Source organism: Delphinus delphis, chromosome 13 (genome assembly GCF_949987515.2).
Source record: "Delphinus delphis chromosome 13, mDelDel1.2, whole genome shotgun sequence".
NCBI lineage: Eukaryota > Metazoa > Chordata > Mammalia > Artiodactyla > Delphinidae > Delphinus > Delphinus delphis.
This window is the reverse complement of record NC_082695.1, coordinates 12,043,905-12,062,775: the sequence shown is the minus strand read 5'-3', so window position 1 is coordinate 12,062,775 and position 18,871 is coordinate 12,043,905. Positions and strand designations below refer to the sequence as shown.

At 41.4% G+C, this 18,871-nt stretch overlaps 1 protein-coding gene across 1 annotated transcript in view; it reads left to right on the top strand.

Moving 5' to 3' along the window:
- FBXW8 (F-box and WD repeat domain containing 8) overlaps nt 1-18,871 on the top strand; it is a 114,461-nt gene that overhangs the window by 50,502 nt on the left and 45,088 nt on the right. The window contains exon 6 of the mRNA XM_060028099.2: nt 15,812-16,008. Coding sequence (XP_059884082.1) covers nt 15,812-16,008 — 197 coding nt within the window. The remainder of the gene's footprint in view (nt 1-15,811; nt 16,009-18,871) is intronic.

Below are 18,871 nucleotides of genomic sequence, written 5' to 3'. Positions count from 1 at the left end.
AGCACAAAGGAAATTCACCTCGTGAGGTCTGAAATTCGGGACTGTGCCCCACAGAAAAGAAGAATAAGATAATAAAATGAGCCAGTGAACTTCAGCTCCCTGTTTGTGCCAAAGGGAAGCTCTGTAGCCATTGAGACCGCCTTGATGGTCTGTCTGTACACATTTTCTCCGCAGAAGGAGTCAGGTCCAGAGGGGGAGATGGAAACTGCTTTGGGAAAAAGTTAGTCATCCCCACGTCCTTCTTAGCCTCCTGGCCCTGCAGGAACACTGTACCACCCACCTGGGGTGTTGAGATTTGGCAAGATGATCCACAGTTGTGATTTTTTGAATTCCAACCCACTGGCCTCATATTTCTTCTGCCTTGTTTCCGATTGTCAGCACTGGCCGTCCTCCAGTTTGATTTTACCACTAATTGTGTTGCACGTTACCGTACCGAAATGAATCAAATCAAAATGCTTTTCCTGGAGCATTAGATAAAGCAGGCGAAGGTTCTGAGTAATGAGCAGATGCTACTAATGCAGGGACAGTGCAGACCTTGCCAGGACTCCATCTGCTCCATGCTTGCCTGCCTTTGGCCTGGAGCCACAGCATTGGGAAATGGCAGCATACTCGAAACCCGCTCCCTGTTCAGAGTTTGTCACGAAAACTCACTCTTTAGTGAGAAATGAGATTACACACTTCTTAGGTGCAAAGAAGTTCTTATTTGTCCCCCTCAGTGGAGAGAGGAGAAACAAGACCCAGTGCACATTAGCACGTGGAAGCCTAGATAGGACAGCCAACAGTCGTCTTTCTGTGGCGCTGTCAAGCAAGGCAGAGTGGCTTATCCACTCCTGCAGCACTCCTAGTGCAGCTGTCTGAATGCACGCATGCTCCATTGTCCAGGGCTGTGCCTGACCTGGGCCGAAGTGACTATGATTTCTCATTTACTCTCGTGCACACAATGGATGGGAGTGGGTCTCTCCAAGCTTCTTTTTAGCAGTGAACAGTAGGACCATATTTTAGACGGCTGTAGAGACTAGGTGCTTCTAAAGTTTTATTTGTAACTTTATGTTTAATAAAAAATCAGTTCTTCAATAGTTTTGTTTATGTCTCTCATTTGTATGTTGATGATGACATTTCAATTTAATAACATAACCTTTGAATGTAATATTCAATCTCCTCCTCTCCCCTGGTGTTTCAGAAGTGGATTATTAACATACTAATGCATTGCTTGGGAGATGGCTAGGACACCTGACTGTGGATTGTGGAGAATTTTGTGCTTTTTCAAGGCCTGCCTTTTCTGGTCATTTTTCTCTTAAAAGTTTCAATAAGTAATTCTTGCCTGAAACCGTTGCCTACCCTTAGGTCTTAGGAGTCTTATTCAGACACTTGGTGGATAAAACAACATGAAACAACTTTCTGATAAAAACCAAAAAAATACCAGATGGAGTCCTTTTTTCTTAACAGTAAGAGTGCTCACATTTTAAAGATATTCAGAGTGGATTTAAAAATTGAAATGTAGAGTTTTGAACTGAGGTGGTTCTTTCAGTACTGAGGAAGTATTTCTTAGGGCATTGAACTTTAAAGTTGACTGCCACCTGGAATGGTCTAGGGTGTTAGATTTTGTTTCATAGACAAGCCATAGAGACTATGTTTATGTGATGGAGGAAGTTGCTGAATAAAAATGCTTTTTTAAAGTTTTTCTATTCCTCAGTGAGGGGAGTTTGAAGTTATATTTGTTTTACACTTGCTTATATGTACTTTGGACTGAATATGCACTGTAACTAAATAATAGTTCAGTGTTCCTTAAGTAGCATTCCACAGATGAAATCGTGGGTGGGAGTTGTGAGATCTCTAGGAAATTTTTTTTTTTTTAGTAGAGGGAAGGATTGATTATTTATTTATTTATTTAGTTTTGGCTGTGTTGGGTCTTCGTTTCGTGTGAGGGCTTTCGCCGTGGCAAGTGGGGGCCACTCTTCATCGCAGTGTGGGGGCCTTTCACTGTCGCGGCCTCTCTTGTTGCGGGGCACAGGCTCCAGACGCTCAGGCTCAGCAGTTGTGGCTCACGGGCCCAGTTGCTCTGCGGCATGTGGGATCTTCCCAGACCAGGGCTCGAACCCGTGTCCCCTGCATTGGCAGGCAGATTCTCAACCACTGCGCCACCAGGGAAGCCCAGAAAGTTTTTTTAAATCTGTGTATTTTTATCGTAATTTTAAAAAGGAATCTGGATCTTTTGACCTTGTAACTAAACCATACTGTGAGATCTCATTATTTGAATTTGCATTTTATAGTCATAGGCTGTTGGCACCAAGTGATCACCTGTGTGCCTTGTAATGCTTTGTTTTTCACGCTGACTGATTCATAGATGAATTCTTAGAGGTCTGCAAACTCTCAAATTTAAGAAACACTGGAGAGGGAAGTTCTCATGCTCTAGGCACACATAGCAGATGATCAACTTCTAGGATAACTACAAAATTTTTAAGTTACTAGTGAAAATAATTTGAAATAGTTTTATCATGCAGGAAACAGTGGCACATTGCATTTATGATACAAGGTTTGGTGTTAATCCTTTGGTTAATTGGGGGGTGGTTTTACTGAACATTGATATATTTTTTTAAATACATCTTTATTGGAGTATAATCGCTTTACAATGTTGTGTTAGTTTCTGCTGTACAAGAAAGTGAATCAGCTATATGCATACATATATCCCCATATCCCTCCCTCTTGAGCCTCCCTCCCACCCTCCCTATCCCACCCCTCTAGGTCATCACAAAGCACCGAGCTGATCTCCCTCTGCTATGCAGTAGCTTCCCACTAGGTATCTATTTTACATTTGGTAGTGTATATATGTCGGTGCTACTCTCTCGTTGTGTCCCAGCCTCCCCTTCCCCCACTGTATCCTCAAGTCCGTTCTCAACGTCTGCATCTTTATTCCTGCCCTACCACTAGGTTCATCAGTACCAGTTTTCCAGATTCCATATATATGCATTAGCATACGGTATTTGTTTTTCTCTTCCTGACTTACTTCACTCTGTATGACAGACTCTAGGTCCATCCACCTCACTAAAAATAACTCATTTTCGTTCCTTTTTACGGCTAATATTCCATAGTGTATATTGAACGCTGATTTTGTTTTTTAACATCTTTACTGGAGTATAATCGCTTTACAATGTTGTGTTTCTGCTGTATAACGAAGTGAATCAGCTATATGTATACATATGTCCCCATATCCCCTCCCTCTTGCATCTCCCTCCCACCCTCCTTATCCCACCCGTCTTGGTGGTCACACAGCACTGAGCTGATCTCCCTGTATGTTGCAGCTGCTTCCCACTAGCTATACATTTTACATTTGGTATTGTATATATGTCAGTGCTACTCTCTCACTTCGTCCCAGCTTACCCTTCCCCCTCCATGTCCTCAAGTCCATTCTCTACGTCTGCGTCTTTATTACTGTCCTGCCCCTAGGTTCGTTAGAACCATTTTTTTAGATTCCGTATATATTGAACACTGATTTTTAATGACACAGCACGATGCGTAAATTTTGAACTGAATGAAAATTAGAAACAGTATATCAGTATATGGGATGTAGCTAAGGCAATGCTTAGAGGGAAATTTATAGCATTAAGCGCTTATATTAGAAAAGAGAAAGTCTCAAATTAACAGTATAGCTTTTCACCTTAAACTAGAAAAAGAAGAGAAAGTTAAACAAAATAAGTGGAAAGAATAAAGTAATAAAGATAAGGGCAGAAATCAATGAAATAGAATAGAGAAAAAAACAATAGAGGAAAATCAATGAAATGGGCAACTGTTCCTTTGAAAATTTTGATCAAATTGACAAACCCTAACCAGATTGATCAGGACAAAAAGAGAAGAAAAGAAATGAATTACCAACATCAGGAATGTAAGAGGGGACATCACTACAGATCCTATAGATATTAAAAAGTTACAGTGAACTATTTTGAACAACTTTATGCCAGTAAATTCAACCAGTTAGATAAAATGGATAAATTGATTTTTTGAAAAACAAACTACCTAAGTTCACTTAATAAGAACTGTAAAACATGAATAGCTATATTTCCATTAAAGAAATTGAATTTGTAATTTAGAAGTTTCCACAAAGGAGACTGCAAGCCAAATGGCTTTCCTGGTGAATTCTACCAGACACTTAAGGAAGAAATAATACCAATTCTACACACTTCCATAAAATAGACTAAGAGGAACACTTCTCAACTCAGCTTGTGAGGCCAGCATTACCTATCAAGACTAAAGAAGAAAAATAATAACTAATATATGATAACAAGTATACTGCAGATTGATAGTCCTCATGAACATAGATGTAAAAGTCCTCCAGTGTTATCATTAGAAGTTTCATTGCAACTCCATCCTAATTGAGAAGTCACTTAGTTTTCAGGGCAGCTACTGAAAACATTTGTAAGATACAAGTTAATATGTTTTTGCTTTTGTTAGGGATGGCCTTTCAAATTATTTTTTAAAACTGTTTTATTATGGAAAATTCAAAACATGCAAAAGTGGAAAGAATAGTCTGATGAGCCCCCGTATCCCTGTCCCTCAGCTTCAGTAGTTACCAGCACTGCTTTTAAATTACACAGGTTTCTAAATATTATACGGTTATATCACTCAACATATGAGTGGAGCTATTTTTGAAGACAGACATATTTTCCTGTTAGCAGTAAACAGTAATTTTAAAAAGAAAAAGAACAAGGAGGCTAAGACTTACTGAATGCCAGTCCTAGCCCAGGCCCTGTGCCGGCCTGATCCAGGAGAAGTGGTGGTGATGTTACGGATTCCTTTGGAGTTTTTGGGTTTTTTAAAAAATTTATTTTATTTATTCATTTTTGGCTGCATTGGGTCTTCCCTGCTGCGCGTGAGCTCCCTTCAGTTGTGGCGAGCGGGGGCCACTCCTTGCGGCGGTGTGCGGGCTTCTCATTGTGGTGGGCTCTCCTGTTGCAGAACACGGGCTCTAGGCACACGGGCTTCGGTAGTTGTGGCATGCGGGCTCAGCAGTTGAGGCTCGCAGGCTCTAGAGAGCAGGCTCAGTAGTTGTGGCGCACAGGCTTAGTTGCTCCTTGGCATGTGAAATCTTCCAGGACCAGGGCTTGAACCTATGTCCCCTGCATTGGCAGGCGGACTCCTAACCGCTGCGCCACGAGGGAAGCCCTTTCCTTTGGAGTTTAATTCACTTTAACCCATCAATGAATCGGAAGTAGAATTTTTAATTTAATTTTGTATATCCGTGTTAAATATTAATTATAAAATGTGGATTGTGATTGGGAAAAATAATAAAGATATCTCATCACTGATAAAATTAATATTTATAAATATATGTGTACAAATTATAACAAATTGTTTGATGTAGTATTACATGTAGAAAAAACATGTAGTAAAAAAGTGTTCTTTCTCTCCCTACCACTACGGGGTCCTGGTTCCCCCCAGTCACCCCCTCTCTTCTCTAGAGACGTTGACCAGTCCCAGCGTCTGATATAGTTTTCCAGATATACTCTATATTGTTTACATCACTTAGTTGTGGTGCAGGAGAAAATTGGCTGGAGTTAGTGGCTGTGTGCACAATGATGTCTTCCTTGCACTGTCTGCCTTCTCTGCACTTCCCCTTATAGAAGAGCTGGTCCAAATTCTTCCCCATCGATCTGTTTTTCCTTTGACTTTGCTAACTGTAAATGCTTCTATTTAGTCACATTGTCATATTCCTACACTATATCACTTGCCTCCTTTTTAATTTACTGTCTCTTTGTTTTTGATTCTTCTTTTTAGAATGTTCTTTCTTTCTGCTTTGAACTTGAGACCACTAAATATATTCATCTTTCCTCCTTCTTGACTCAGTTTCTGCTTTGGTGATCTTATGTCTTGTCGTTCCTTTGCTTATGCACTAACCAGTCACTTCATTGGTCCACAAGCCCATTCACATTCCCTTGTCAGTCTGGAATGCAGCTTCCAGAATACTTCATATGTATTGTTTTTCTGCCATAAGCAAGAGAGTTCAGCTTTAGAGCTCTGTTCAGCTGGGATGGTGAGGATGACATGCACAGTGGATGCAGCATCTAGGTGAGAGATAAATTTCATTTAGTTTTTTCTGTTTCAAGACCCTCCATGATTTAGCCCTTCTTTATGTCCCTTGTTTACACTGATTTTAATGTCCTACTGGCCTCTTCTCCCATGAAAGCAGAACTTGTTTTGTCCTCTCAAACTTTACGCCACTTACATCTCTGGCTTACATTTCATAGTGATGTTGTGTAGACTTAATGAGTGAAGAGGTACACGTTCAGTGAGTGCTATGGGTATATTTATTTATTTATTCTAAATGCCCGATTTAATACATGAATCAAACATGAAGAAGCCCAAAGAAATAACCCTTGAAGCATCCTTGAAAATCTCCTAACAACTGGTTTCTTCAGTACATGTCTCTTTAACACACAGATTCTTTAACACGTGCCCATGATGCAGATATTTTACGCAACTGGTTACAAGGAGCACCTTACGCTTAGACATGAGACATGCAAGAGGGAAAGCAGTCATTCAGCTGTGGGTGAGAAGCTTCTATATCAATGAACCCCAGTCCCACCAAAAAGCTTGGCTGCCTCCTGACTCTCCCCTCTCCCAGCTCTTCCCACTTTCCCAGCCTGGTCCAGGCTTCATCAGAGCTATTTTTGGTTACTGCATCTCTCTCTCTCTCCCTCTCCCTCCCTCCCTCTCTCTCTCTCTCTCTCTCTCTCTCTCTCTCTCTCTCTCTCTCTCTCTCTCTCTCTCTCTCTCACTCACTCACTCTCACACACACACACACACACACACACACACACACACACACACACACACACCAGGCCCCCCACAGTAGGCACTCCCATGGCTGCCGTGGGCCAAGGAGAAACTCAGCAGGCAAACCTCCAAATATTTGGGCTGAGAGCAGTGCCTGAAGGACAAATATCAGGGCCCCTGAACTGGGTGGGGCCCAACTCCATCCTCACCCCATCCTGGGTCAGAAGCATCCCCCCCGCACACACACGCACAGATGCACTTGGCCAGCCTCCTCAGGGCTGGGAGGTGGCCTGCCCTGGGCGCCTGTTTGCTCCAGGTTTACACTGTAGTAAGAATATGCCTTTTCTCTGTCGGCCAGAGATCTGCAGGATTGGCTTTCTTGCATGGCTCCTCCTCTGACATACAGGGAAGAGCAAGGAACATTTACTGATCACCTACGACCTGTATGGGTGTATTTTAAATTTCTGTTAAGATGCTTTTTCTCATTGCAGAATTTCCTTTGACTCCTCCTTAATTTCTTATAGGCAAGTGTTTATTTACACTTGCCTTGGTGGAAATTGAGATTGCCAGCTGGCTTTATGAATAGTCAGCGTCACTAAGTGTCTCTGAACTGCAGTTAGTTGATCTTGTCTACTTAGTTATTATGAAGCTGAGACCAAGCCTCAGAGTCAGGTGTTTATTGTGCAAGCTCAAGTGAACAGGAGCTCATGGCTAAAATAAGTTCCGATCAAGAAAGCGCGATGGGACTTCCCTGGTGGCCAGTGGTTAAGAATCCGCCTGCCAATGCAGGGGACATGGGTTCGAGCCCTGGTCCGGGAAGATCCCACATGCTGCAGAGCAGCTAAGCCCGTGCGCCACAACTACTGAAGCCCGCGCACCTAGAGTCCGAGCTCCGCAACAAGGGAAGCCACGGCCATGAGAAGCCTGCGCACCGCAAGGAAGAGTAGCGCCCACTCGCCACAACTAGGGAAAGCCGTGCACAGCAGGGAAGACCCAACTCAGCTAAAAATAAATAATTAATTTAAAAAGAGAAAAAAAGCGCGAAAGACCACAAGACAAATTGTGCAGTTCAATAAGTGACCAGTCTATGACTTTCTAAACTGTTAACCTGTTTTAAATTTAATGGTGCATGAAAAAGATCAGAGGGGAGGGATAATACCAATTGTCTTTTTCCAAAACCAGTTCAGCAGTTATTTACCTTTCAAGCAATTAACATAATTACCATTATGCTAAAAAGCAATTTTGGGAAGTTCTGCCCTGAGCTCTTATGATTCCACTGGGACAGTTTTAGTTGGGACTTATCTTTTTGATGGAAGCCTAATTGCAGTTTTGGCTTTGTGCATGCAAACAGAAGCAGCTAATTGTTTAGGCAAATAGCAGATTAATTTAAATATGCATCCCTAATAAAACAAAAACGGTATCCATTATGGTCCTTGTTCCTATGATGAGGAATATAAATATTCTGTGCAAGTACCATTAGGTGGAGGTCTTAAGGATTGTTGACATTATTTCACAGTGGTAGCACTTTCCTGATATCGGGTAATCTTTACAAAAGCTAACATAAATCAGTTTAAACTCATTTAGATCCCATTTCCACTATGTGCAGTTTCATTACCACACTCTGGCTGGCCTCCTTTGGGAGGTGGAAGGGGCATGCTGCAAACTGGCATGGGTGCCCATCCACAGCTGCTGAGCAGACTTTATGTCTCCTCCAAAGACTGGCCATCGTTACTCATCTCCCCCTTAATGACTGTTCCTAGGCTAGGGTGAACTCAGAGTTCCTGCAGCCCTGGTGCTGCTTGTCAAGGTGGAGGGCCCTGAGCCCAGAGAGCAGTGGGACTGCCAAGCCCTACTCCTGTCTACTTTATTGGGCTGATGGCCCTCACTCATTGTGGTCTTTCGCAGTTTTTGAGAGACCCTTGTTTTTTTTTTTTTGTTTTTTTTTTGCCTGTGTCCTTTTCATTTTTCTCATGAATGAAACAGTATTGTGATCCCAGCACTAGCTCAGAGGTCAGCATCTTTTATGCAGCCATTGAGGTTTTGTCATGGAGAAAGACAGACACCTGGTCTCCTTTCAGCTTTCCGGGTGTGGGTGTCAGCTCCAGCTCTGAGGGTTATTTATGCCTGGTTCAGGGAATGATGGCAATGACCTGTTTACTAAGTCACTACTGAGGAGCCACACAGAAGCTCCCTTTGCATTTGCCGAGAAGTTTTCTCTTGTTTCACCTTGGCCTAGCATACAGGATAAGGGTGGTAGATACCTTTTGGAGTGTCTCCTTGCTCTGAAGCCCCTCTAGAGGTAGACATATTCATAGAATTTGAGTTGGTCTTTTGACGTCAGCTGAGTAGACAAGGATGGGGACCCCAGGCCTGGGGCAGCTGATTCATGTTCTTGGCTGAACCATTTGGGCTGCAGACTTTCAGTCTCAATTGTGTGCTTGGAGTAGAAGACCTTGTGAAGTGGGGAATAGAGAAAGCTGCTTTGTGTAGAGAGGGAGGGATGCAGTTACAGAGAGAAGCAGAGGCAAGATGTATGGTGCAACAAGAAACGTACTACCTTGATCTGAATGTTTTCCTACTTCCGGTTCTGATCCCTTTTACTGTCCAGCTGTATTTCCTGCCCTTGGGTTCCATGAAATAGCCTTGTTCCTTTTCAGCCTGTTTCCTTTTGTATTTAAACCAGTTTCAGTGGATTTGTTTCTTACGACCAAATGTTCCATTGCTAAAACATAAGACAAACATTCAGCAAACCTTTATTGATGTTCAGCCACTTTCAGTACTGTGAAGTCACTCCGTAGGAAATGTAGCAGAAAAAGGACACAATCCTGCCACTTCAGAAATGCACCCAATACTAGGAGCCAAATCCATATTAGTGCTGTGTCTGCAATATGATGAAACTTGGCCTTTCAAATGAATTTACATCAAATTTTTAAAATCATCACCTGTTTGGGAAGGAAATTTATTTGGCTCTGATAGGTATTGACTAATATTGTGCAGTGTATGTGGACCCAGTTCAACTTGAAATGCCTGCGTAAGCTAGCTGCTCCTTTTTGGGAATCTTAAAATAGTTTGACAATAGGACTTATCCATTTTTAAGCTTAGCTATTGTCCCATTGCAGTTTGTGTATATATCTTTTATATTTTTGTTATATTTTCGTGACTATAACACGTCTTTCTGCAGTGAGAATTTTGTGAGAACAGAGATCATATCCCTCCTGTATGCCCCCAAACAAGATGCTTGGTGATGCCACTAGAATGTCAGCTCCATGCGGTCAGGGACTTTTTTGTTTTATTTTGTCTTGTTCACTGCAGTTTCCCCAGTGCTTAGAAAGGCAGGGGCTCAAATACGTGTTGAATGTATTGTTGCATTAACTCCTTTTTGGCTAAATGTTGGTTAACATGGATAATAATCCTCTACAATATCATAAAACATTCTTATAATTCAAGTATTCACTGTTCAAGCCCCTGCAGTTTTGAGGTTGTAAAGGTAGCATGATATAAACTATATTAACTAATAAAATGACCTTTTATAAAATTAGCTTTCACTCAAGCATCCGTCCTGTTAGCTGCTGTGTCTGTTCCTGCTCACCTTGCCCATGTGTCTTGGGGTCAAATATCCAACAACACAGTTGCAAAGTGAAATTGCACATCTTGCAAAAGCTGCAGGATTTAATAATGTTAAACGTGGTAAGGGGAAGAGCAGTAGAAGTGGTAATTACATGGGTAAATATAAATGGCTTTTTTTGTTATTTCTCTTTAAAAGACAATTGCCTGCTTATGCAAAAATAATAACAATGTATGTGGGGTTTATAACATACAGTAGAAATAAAAAGTGTGGCAACAATAGCAGAGAGGCTGGGAGGGAGGAAATGGAAGTGCGCTGCTTCACTGTATGTGAAGTGGTGTAATATCGCTTGAAGGTAGACTGGTAGTTACAGATGCGTGCTAAAGACCTAAAGCAACAACTAAAATAAACACAAAGAGTTTTGGCTAATAAACCAACAAAGGAATTAAAATGAAATAAACACATAATTAATCCAAATACTCAGTCCAAAAGAAGGCAGAAGAAGGGGGAAAGGAAGCAAAGAACAAATGGGACAGATAGAAAACAAGTGGCAAAATGGTAGATTAAACCCATCCTTACTGATAATCACATTAAAGATAAGTAGTCTAAATACCCCAGTTAAAAGCAAGATCAGTTAAATGCCATCTACAAGAAACCCACTTTAGATATAAAGACAACACAAAGTGAAAGCACAGAAAAACACATAGCATGCTAACACTAACCGAAAGAAAGTTGGAGTGACTGTATCAATATCAAAGTGGATTTCAGAGCAAAGAACATAACACAAAGAGGGACATTTCATGTAATACAGGGTCACTTCATCAAGAGGACACAACAATCCTAAGTGTTAATGCACCTAAAAGTGATCTTGGAGGACTGTGCAAACGATAGTGGCACTGATGACAAGTGAGGATCTGGCCGAGTTACACACTTAATAGCTGCAGTAGAGAAAACAGACAAAGATCATGACACAACAGGCATTCAGAAGAGAAGGATGTGACCATTAAATACATGGCACCCAGAATATATTTTCTAAAAAGACCCTTCTTAGAACAGCTCTGCAACCTTGTGGTAAAGGGGATTTTGTTGCATACAATTCTGTTGGGGAAATGAAGCCAACAAAACCAGTACTTGATTAGTAATGAAAAATGTGTTTATAGATAAACTCCATGTGTGCTTCGAGTGAGCTGTGGTTGAATAACTTCCACACTTGGCAGAACACAGGTTAAGTTTATGTCAGTTACTCATGGACTCATGGTTACTTCATGCACTTGTAAATGCAGCCGCTCATCCTGCACTTTTTTTTTTTTTTTTTGCGGTACGCGGGCCTCTCACTGTTGTGGCCTCTCCCGTTGTGGAGCGCAGGCTCAGCGGCCATGGCTCACGGGCGCAGCCGCTCCGCAGCACGTGGGATCTTCCCGGACCGGGGCACGAACCCGTGTCCCCTGCATCGGCAGGCGGACTCTCAACCACTGCGCCACCAGGGAAGCCCTCATCCTGCACTTTCTAACTAACTTCCAGCCCAGCCACTTCACGTACCAAGTGGCTTTGGACCAGTTGTTGAACCACTCAGAGCTTCTGTTTCTTCTGTTTTGTCAAACGAAGATAATGATGCTCTTCCCAAGATGGAAGTTAGCGCTGAAGGAGAGGAGACAAGTGATTGAACACTCAGAGGCTTCATGCAATAGTGGTTGCTTTACTGTTTTATTGTAATGTCTGCAAACAAATGCAGTGCAGGCCTATTTGGAAGAGGCACATCCTGGAATGTGCCTGTCTCCTATTTAATGTGTAGAGTCATTGGCATTTTTTGCAGTGTATCTGCTTCTTCTGAGTCAAAATGGAAAGAATTAGCTAAAATATTTGCCAGAGGAATGTGTTGTGGAACCTTCTGCAATCTGCTTATCCCCCAAGTTTATCATAATTCTTAGAAGAGTGCACTGTTTTACGTCTGAAGCAACATTTAACTTGAAGAAAGCTCTGCTTTTGTTTGTAATCACCTACTTAGCCTACTGACAGTTTGAAAGGCTTGCAAAGCAACCCACAAGTATTGTTTTCTTCTGACTCGATGTATTTATTTAGTGATGAATGATACCTTATGGTAAGATCCTAAGTTCAAAGCATTTACTGTTTAAGGACAAAGTACAAGACAAGAAAAATGGGAAGAGGGATTGCAAAAAGATGAGAAGTGAAAGCTTTATTTTAGAAAGTTGTAGGAAGTAGGACTGGATTTATGGATGGGCAGTAGAGAGGAGATTAGTGTTATTAATAGATTAAATATGTTCTATAACATGGCAGGCACTATAGAATACATAAAAATGTAGAAATGCTTGGTCTGTCTCCAGTATTTTGTGTGGTTTATCTCCTTTAATCTGCCCAACAGTCCTGTGTAATGGGTAATGTTACCTTCAGTTTTACAGGTGAAAAAACAGGCTCTCAGCTTTAAGTAACTTGCCCAAGGCCTTCAGCTAGCAAGCAGCGGAGCTGGATTTGAACTCAAACAACCACAGACTGTGTTATCTGCACACAATTATTTTCAGTGATTTTTGAAAAATAAAATCAGTTGGAATTGGAACAGGACATTATCCAGCATGATGCAGAAAGTAATTATTTTCTTGAATAAAGCTTTGTGGGTAAAAAGGTAGCTTAGTGGATGGGAGTGGTAAAAAAGAAATTATTTGGCAAGAAAAGAATAAGTGGCCCTCCAAATACAGAAAAATTTATATTTCTGATAGAAAAGTGTAAGTTCCTGTAGACAGCTGGTTCTCAAACTTGGGCATATATCCCAGAGTTTGCTGCTCGAGAACCTGCATTTCTAGTAAGCCCCCAAGTGTTGCTGATGCTGCTTGTCCAGGGTCTACACTTGGATATCATTGCTGTAGACAGTTTGAGAAGGGTGGAGACACAGCCACTGTGTGGAAGAGGAATTCATCTGGGGAGCAGCATTCAGGGGGCTGGGGAGAAGGGTGTATAGTATGTGGGTAAATCGTGGTGTTTTTTGTTTTTTGTTTTTTGACTGCTCCACCCATGCATCTTGCAGGATCTTAGTTCCCCGACCAGGGATTGAACCTGGGCCGCCGGCAGTGGAAGCGTGGAGTCCTAACCACTGGACTGCCAGGGAATTCCTTAAATCATGGTTTTTAACAAGTCTGGGATAGTCAAGCTCGTGTTTTAGACTATGCAAAATAAAACATCTCTGCTAACTGTGGCTAAAAGAAGGTGGTGGTGAGGAGGGATGTAAAATACTTATAAGAACCTCTTAGAATGTGGGTTAGTGGCTGTTTTCAGATGTTGCTAATGTCTAGATCGGTGCCTGGCATATAAAAAGTGCTCAATAATAATTCCTTGCATGTTACTTCACCTCTTAGAATGGCTATCATCAAAGACAAGAGATAGCAAATGGTGAGGGTGTGGAGAAAAGGGAGCCCTCATGCAGTGTTAGTGGGCATGTAAACTGGTGCAGCCACTGTGGAAAACAGTGTGGAGTTTCCTCAAAGAATTAACAATAGAACTACCATGTGATCCAGCGATTTGACTTCTGGGTGTATATCTGAAAGAAATGAAATCACTGTTGAAGAGATATCTGCACCCTCGTGTTCACTCACAATAGCCAAGACATGGAAACAACCTAAGTGTCCGTTGACAGATGAGTGGATAAAGAAGATGTGGTGTATGTATACAGTGGAACACTACTCAGCCATAACCAAGGAGGAAATCCTGCTATTTGCAGGAACATAGATGGATCTTGAGGGCATTATGCTAAGTGAGATAAGAGAAAAAAACAAATGCTGTATGATCTCATTTATATGTGGAATCCTAAAAAAAAGAAGAACCTCATAGAAACAGAGATCAGATTTGTGGTTGCCAGGAGTAGAGGAATTGGTTGAAGGTGGTCAAAAGGTACAAACTTCCAGTTATAAAATAAATAAGTTCTGGGGATGTAATGTACAGCATGATGACTATAGGTAATAATACTGTATTGTATATTTGAAAGTTGCTGAGAGAATAGATCTTAAAAGTTCTCATTATAAGGAAAAGGACATTTGTAACTATGTGAGGTGATGTTAACTAAACTTATTGTGGTAATCATTTCACAGTATATACATATATCAAATCATTCTGTTGTACACCTTAAGCTTATATAATGTTCTGTGTCAATTATATTTTAACAAAACTAGAAAAAAATCTGTTGCATAGACAAATAAGGGAATGAATTAAGAACTCCATATGTTAAAACTACTGAACAATTATGGCCTCCCATTCTTCTTAGATCTCTCATAAAAGTATTTTTTAAAAATTTATCTTTGGGCTTCCCTGGTGGTGCAGTGGTTGAGAGTCTGCCTGCCGATGCAGGGGACACGGGTTCGTGCCCCGGTCCGGGAAGATCCCACGTGCCGCGGAGCGGCTGGGCCCGTGGGCCATGGCCGCTGAGCCTGCGCGTCCGGAGCCTGTGCTCCGCAACGGGAGAGGCCGCAACAGTGAGAGGCCCGCGTACTGCAAAAATAAATAAATAAAATGTTCCTTCAAAAAAAAAAAAAAAAAATTTATCTTTTTGGCAAGGATAATTTTGGGGAAATTTTTCAGAATATACAAGGGGATGTTATAGTAAATTTCTCTCCTCTTCTCCCTTTTCCCTGGTTTCTTTCCTTAGAGGCCTTAACAATTCTTAACAATTTCTTTTTCATTGTTAGGTTTCTTAAGTATCCTTCCAGGATACTCTGTGTATACATTTGTGTGTATGTGTGCTGGTACATTTTTTAAAATGCAAAAGTAACATAGCATACTACACCACTATTCTGTCCTTCCTTTTTTCATTTAACAGTATATTTTGTTGATCATTTTATATAGCTCGTGTATAAGGCTGACTCTTTTAATTGCTCATTTTATTTAAATTCCAAACTATGGAGGTACCATTATTTAAGTATTTCTCTATTGGTGGACATTTAGGTAGCTTCCAATCTTTTGACATAATATAAAACGTAGTAACTATCTTATATACATTTGTGATTTGGTAGCTATTATCAAATTGCCTCCAGAGTTAGTTGAAATAGTTCACATTCCTGTGAACAATTTAAGAGAAAGCCTGTTTCCCCATATCCTCAAAAACAAAATGTTTTATGAAATTTTTTGTCTTTGTCAATTTGATTGGTGAAAAATAGTATCCTATTTTAGTTTTTATTTTTCTAATTGTGAGTGAATTTTTATATTTATTTTTTAAATGTTTATATGTCAACTGCATTTCTTTTTCTATGAACACCATAGCACACTCATGTCCTCTGCTCACTTTTCAGTTGCTTTTTTCTTATTGAATCTTAGAAGCTCTTTATATATTAAGGAAATAGGCTCTTTGTTATACGTAATGCAGATTTTTTTACTAATTTATTATTTATCTTTTATATTTTCTTTATGTTGCATGATTATTTTATAATTGTGCATACTAAATGAATTTAAAATTGTTACCTGAATTTTTTTTCTACATAGGATTTCTTAATATTTGGGATCTAAGGACTGGAAGGTATCCTATTCATCGTTTTGAGCATGATGCAAGAATACAAGCACTAGCCCTCAGCCAGGAAGATGCAACTGTTGCCACAGCTTCTGCTTTTGATGTCGTAATGTTACGCCCCAATGAGGAGGGATATTGGCAAATAGCTGCAGAATTTGAAGTTCAGAAACTGGTGAGCTTTTAGTCTGGTCATTTTATTTTTCATTCTTAGAATCTCTGGGTCTGATATAAACAGATAGTAATGATGTTGGCAGTGCTCATTCACTCAGGGCTTTCTGTGGGCCTCATGTCCATAAATCTCACAACAGCCTTGCAAAATAAGTAGTTGTATTTTCCTCATTTACCAAGCAGCCAATAAAATCTTAGAGCAGTGAATTGACTTGCCCCTGATAAGAAGTTGTGATTCTGACCTCAAGGCTGACATCGGGGTTGCAGTTTCTCATCACTGTGGTCCTCAGCCTCCTTCACATTAACAGAACGTTCACCCCTGGAAATCTGAGATCAGGATCTGGCCTGATACATAAGTGAAGATGAGTTCAGTGGTACCATTGAAGGCTATATGGGAAAGAAAGTTTCCATCCTACACTTTCTCCATCCGAAGATTTTCTCACTTGGCATTAAGGGTAACTCTTGAGTGAGTATAGATTCAAGTCAGTGTTAATCGGGTAGCCGTGTTCCATGACGTCATGTGTGAAGCTCAGTTAACCTTACTAGTTCATTACATAGAGCCTGTTTCTGAGTTCACTTGTACATGAGCCTCAACATTTGCATGGTGGGAGATGATTTGGTGGTAAGAAGGAAGAGCTGAAATCTGTCTATGCTGAATTTGGATTTAATTTAAAGCAAACTTGATTTTGGCACTGGTGGGGGAGTGAACAGAAAAGCCAACGCTGAATAATGAATTGATGGCCTGACCTGGAACAAATCCTGTTCCTCTCCCTTTTCCCCTGGTGAAAATCTTGTTAGACATGAATAACTAAAAAGCCATGGCATCACTGCTTCACCTCTGTAAGCTGCTTGTGCCTTTAATGCTCAGCCTCTGCGGTTCTAGTGTAGTGTTCTCAAAACTGCCTGATGCTGTCTTCTTCTCTTGGAGTTTTATTAGAAAAATGTGAAAGTACCATATTTCTGTCCTCAAAACTACATAGTGCTTGTTATTTGGTTTCTGCCTAAAGAACACTGTAGATCAACAATAGCTATATGAACTCAGACAATTACTTGAGACGTGAGTCCCTTCAGAAAGTGCAAATCCGGCCTTGGCAATAAGGTGGCATCCTGGCATCGACCGGAAGCTTTCTGAAGTTGTTTACAGTTCCCAGAAGATGGCACAACCGCAGTCAGTCTGAGCCTCTTGGTCTGTCACACATGCAGCATGAAGGTGAATTAAATGGCTAGACTGAGGATGTTGATTTTAGGAAAGCAAGAAGTGATTTTTAGGATGGGGGAGAGAGGAATGAAGCAGCCGTTGCTGGAGCCCTGTGTTATAACGCTCTTCATGTGTTATTTCTCACCCTGGATGAGGGCTGGCCACAGAATGTACTGTCTCTGGAAAAGGCAGCCCCTGGCCCGGGCTGCTGGGCCATCTTTGTCTTCCTCAGATAGGCTCCCTGAATCACAGTGGCAGTGTTCCCAGGTGGTCATACTGGCCTAGAACAGCTGTCCTTCGCGATGGGCCCTCGGCTGGGGATGTGGGGCCACTACTCACACTGTGGGTCCTCAGGGCTAGCAGAGCCACCCAGATGTTTACTCTCTCGAGCGCTTCTGGACAGTTCTCAGGATTCAGGTCTTTGAACTCGTTTGGCTTCTTGTCAGGGACCATGGATTTTCATAATCACATAGGTGGCTTACCTTCTGCTTCTGTACTCTCAGAATTTACTCAGGGAGGTGAAAACCCGATGTAAACTGCACTCGGGGGAAGCGTGCCACTTAACGAACATAGGAAAGCAAGTTACTCTTAAAGGCAGCTCCTCATACCTACGCAGATTAGAGAAAGTAGTAGCAGTGATGCGGCCGGAGGACTGTGTGGCATAAAAGTGCTTGCAGTGGCCTTCCTACCCTAGGATGGCACTGAAACCGGGAGAAAGTAGATAACTCGGGTGCTTTTAACCTTTTAGGAACACATTTTTGCTATTTGCACAAATGTTAAAATGTGATTTTGGGGCTTCCCTGGTGGCGCAGTGGTTGAGAGTCCGCCTGCTGATGCAGGGGACGCGGGTTCGTGCCCCGGTCCGGGAAGATCCCACATGTCGCTCAGCGGCTAGGCCCGTAAGCCATGGCCGCTGAGCCTGCGCATCCGGAGCCTGTGCTCCGCAACGGGAGAGGCCACAACAGTGAGAGGCCTGCGTACTGCACAAATAAATAAAATGTGATTTTGGCTAATTTGGAACTGAGTGAATTTTATGTTATTTATTCAGTTTCTTGTGAAAAAAATAAAAACTTTTATTTTTGAATAGTTATTCTAGCCTTGTGGTTCAGAATTTAAAAAACAATAAGGTTTACAGTAAGAATCTCCTTTCCACTCTGTCCCACAACTCATTTCCGTCCCTGAAGGCAGCCGTTGTTAGTTAGATTTGTGCACGTATAAGACAAGCGTGTCACAGGCTTCCTCTGCCCCACCTTTACACATAGTAGCACACTGTGAATCCTGTTACCTTGTTTTTTTCCCCCAAATTTATCTTAGAGGTGACCCCGTTTGTATGAGTTTATAAAGGTTGTCTTCCTGCTTTTTTCTGTGACCACATGGTATTCCAATACATGGATGTACTGTAAGTAATTTAATTAGTCCCTTAGTAAGGCATGTTTAGGGTTTTCTAGTTTTTAGCTATGACCAAATAGTGCTACAGCAAATAATGTTGTACACAGTCGTTTTGCATAAATGTGCGTTTATTTGTAAATAAATTCCTAGAAGTGACTTGCTGTGTCAGAGCCTATGCTCATCTGACATTGTGTTAAGTGTTCCCAGATTTTGGACCAGATTACATCCCACCAACCTTAGTGGGATCCATAAATGTGGTTGTCCCCTCTCCACTTCCAGC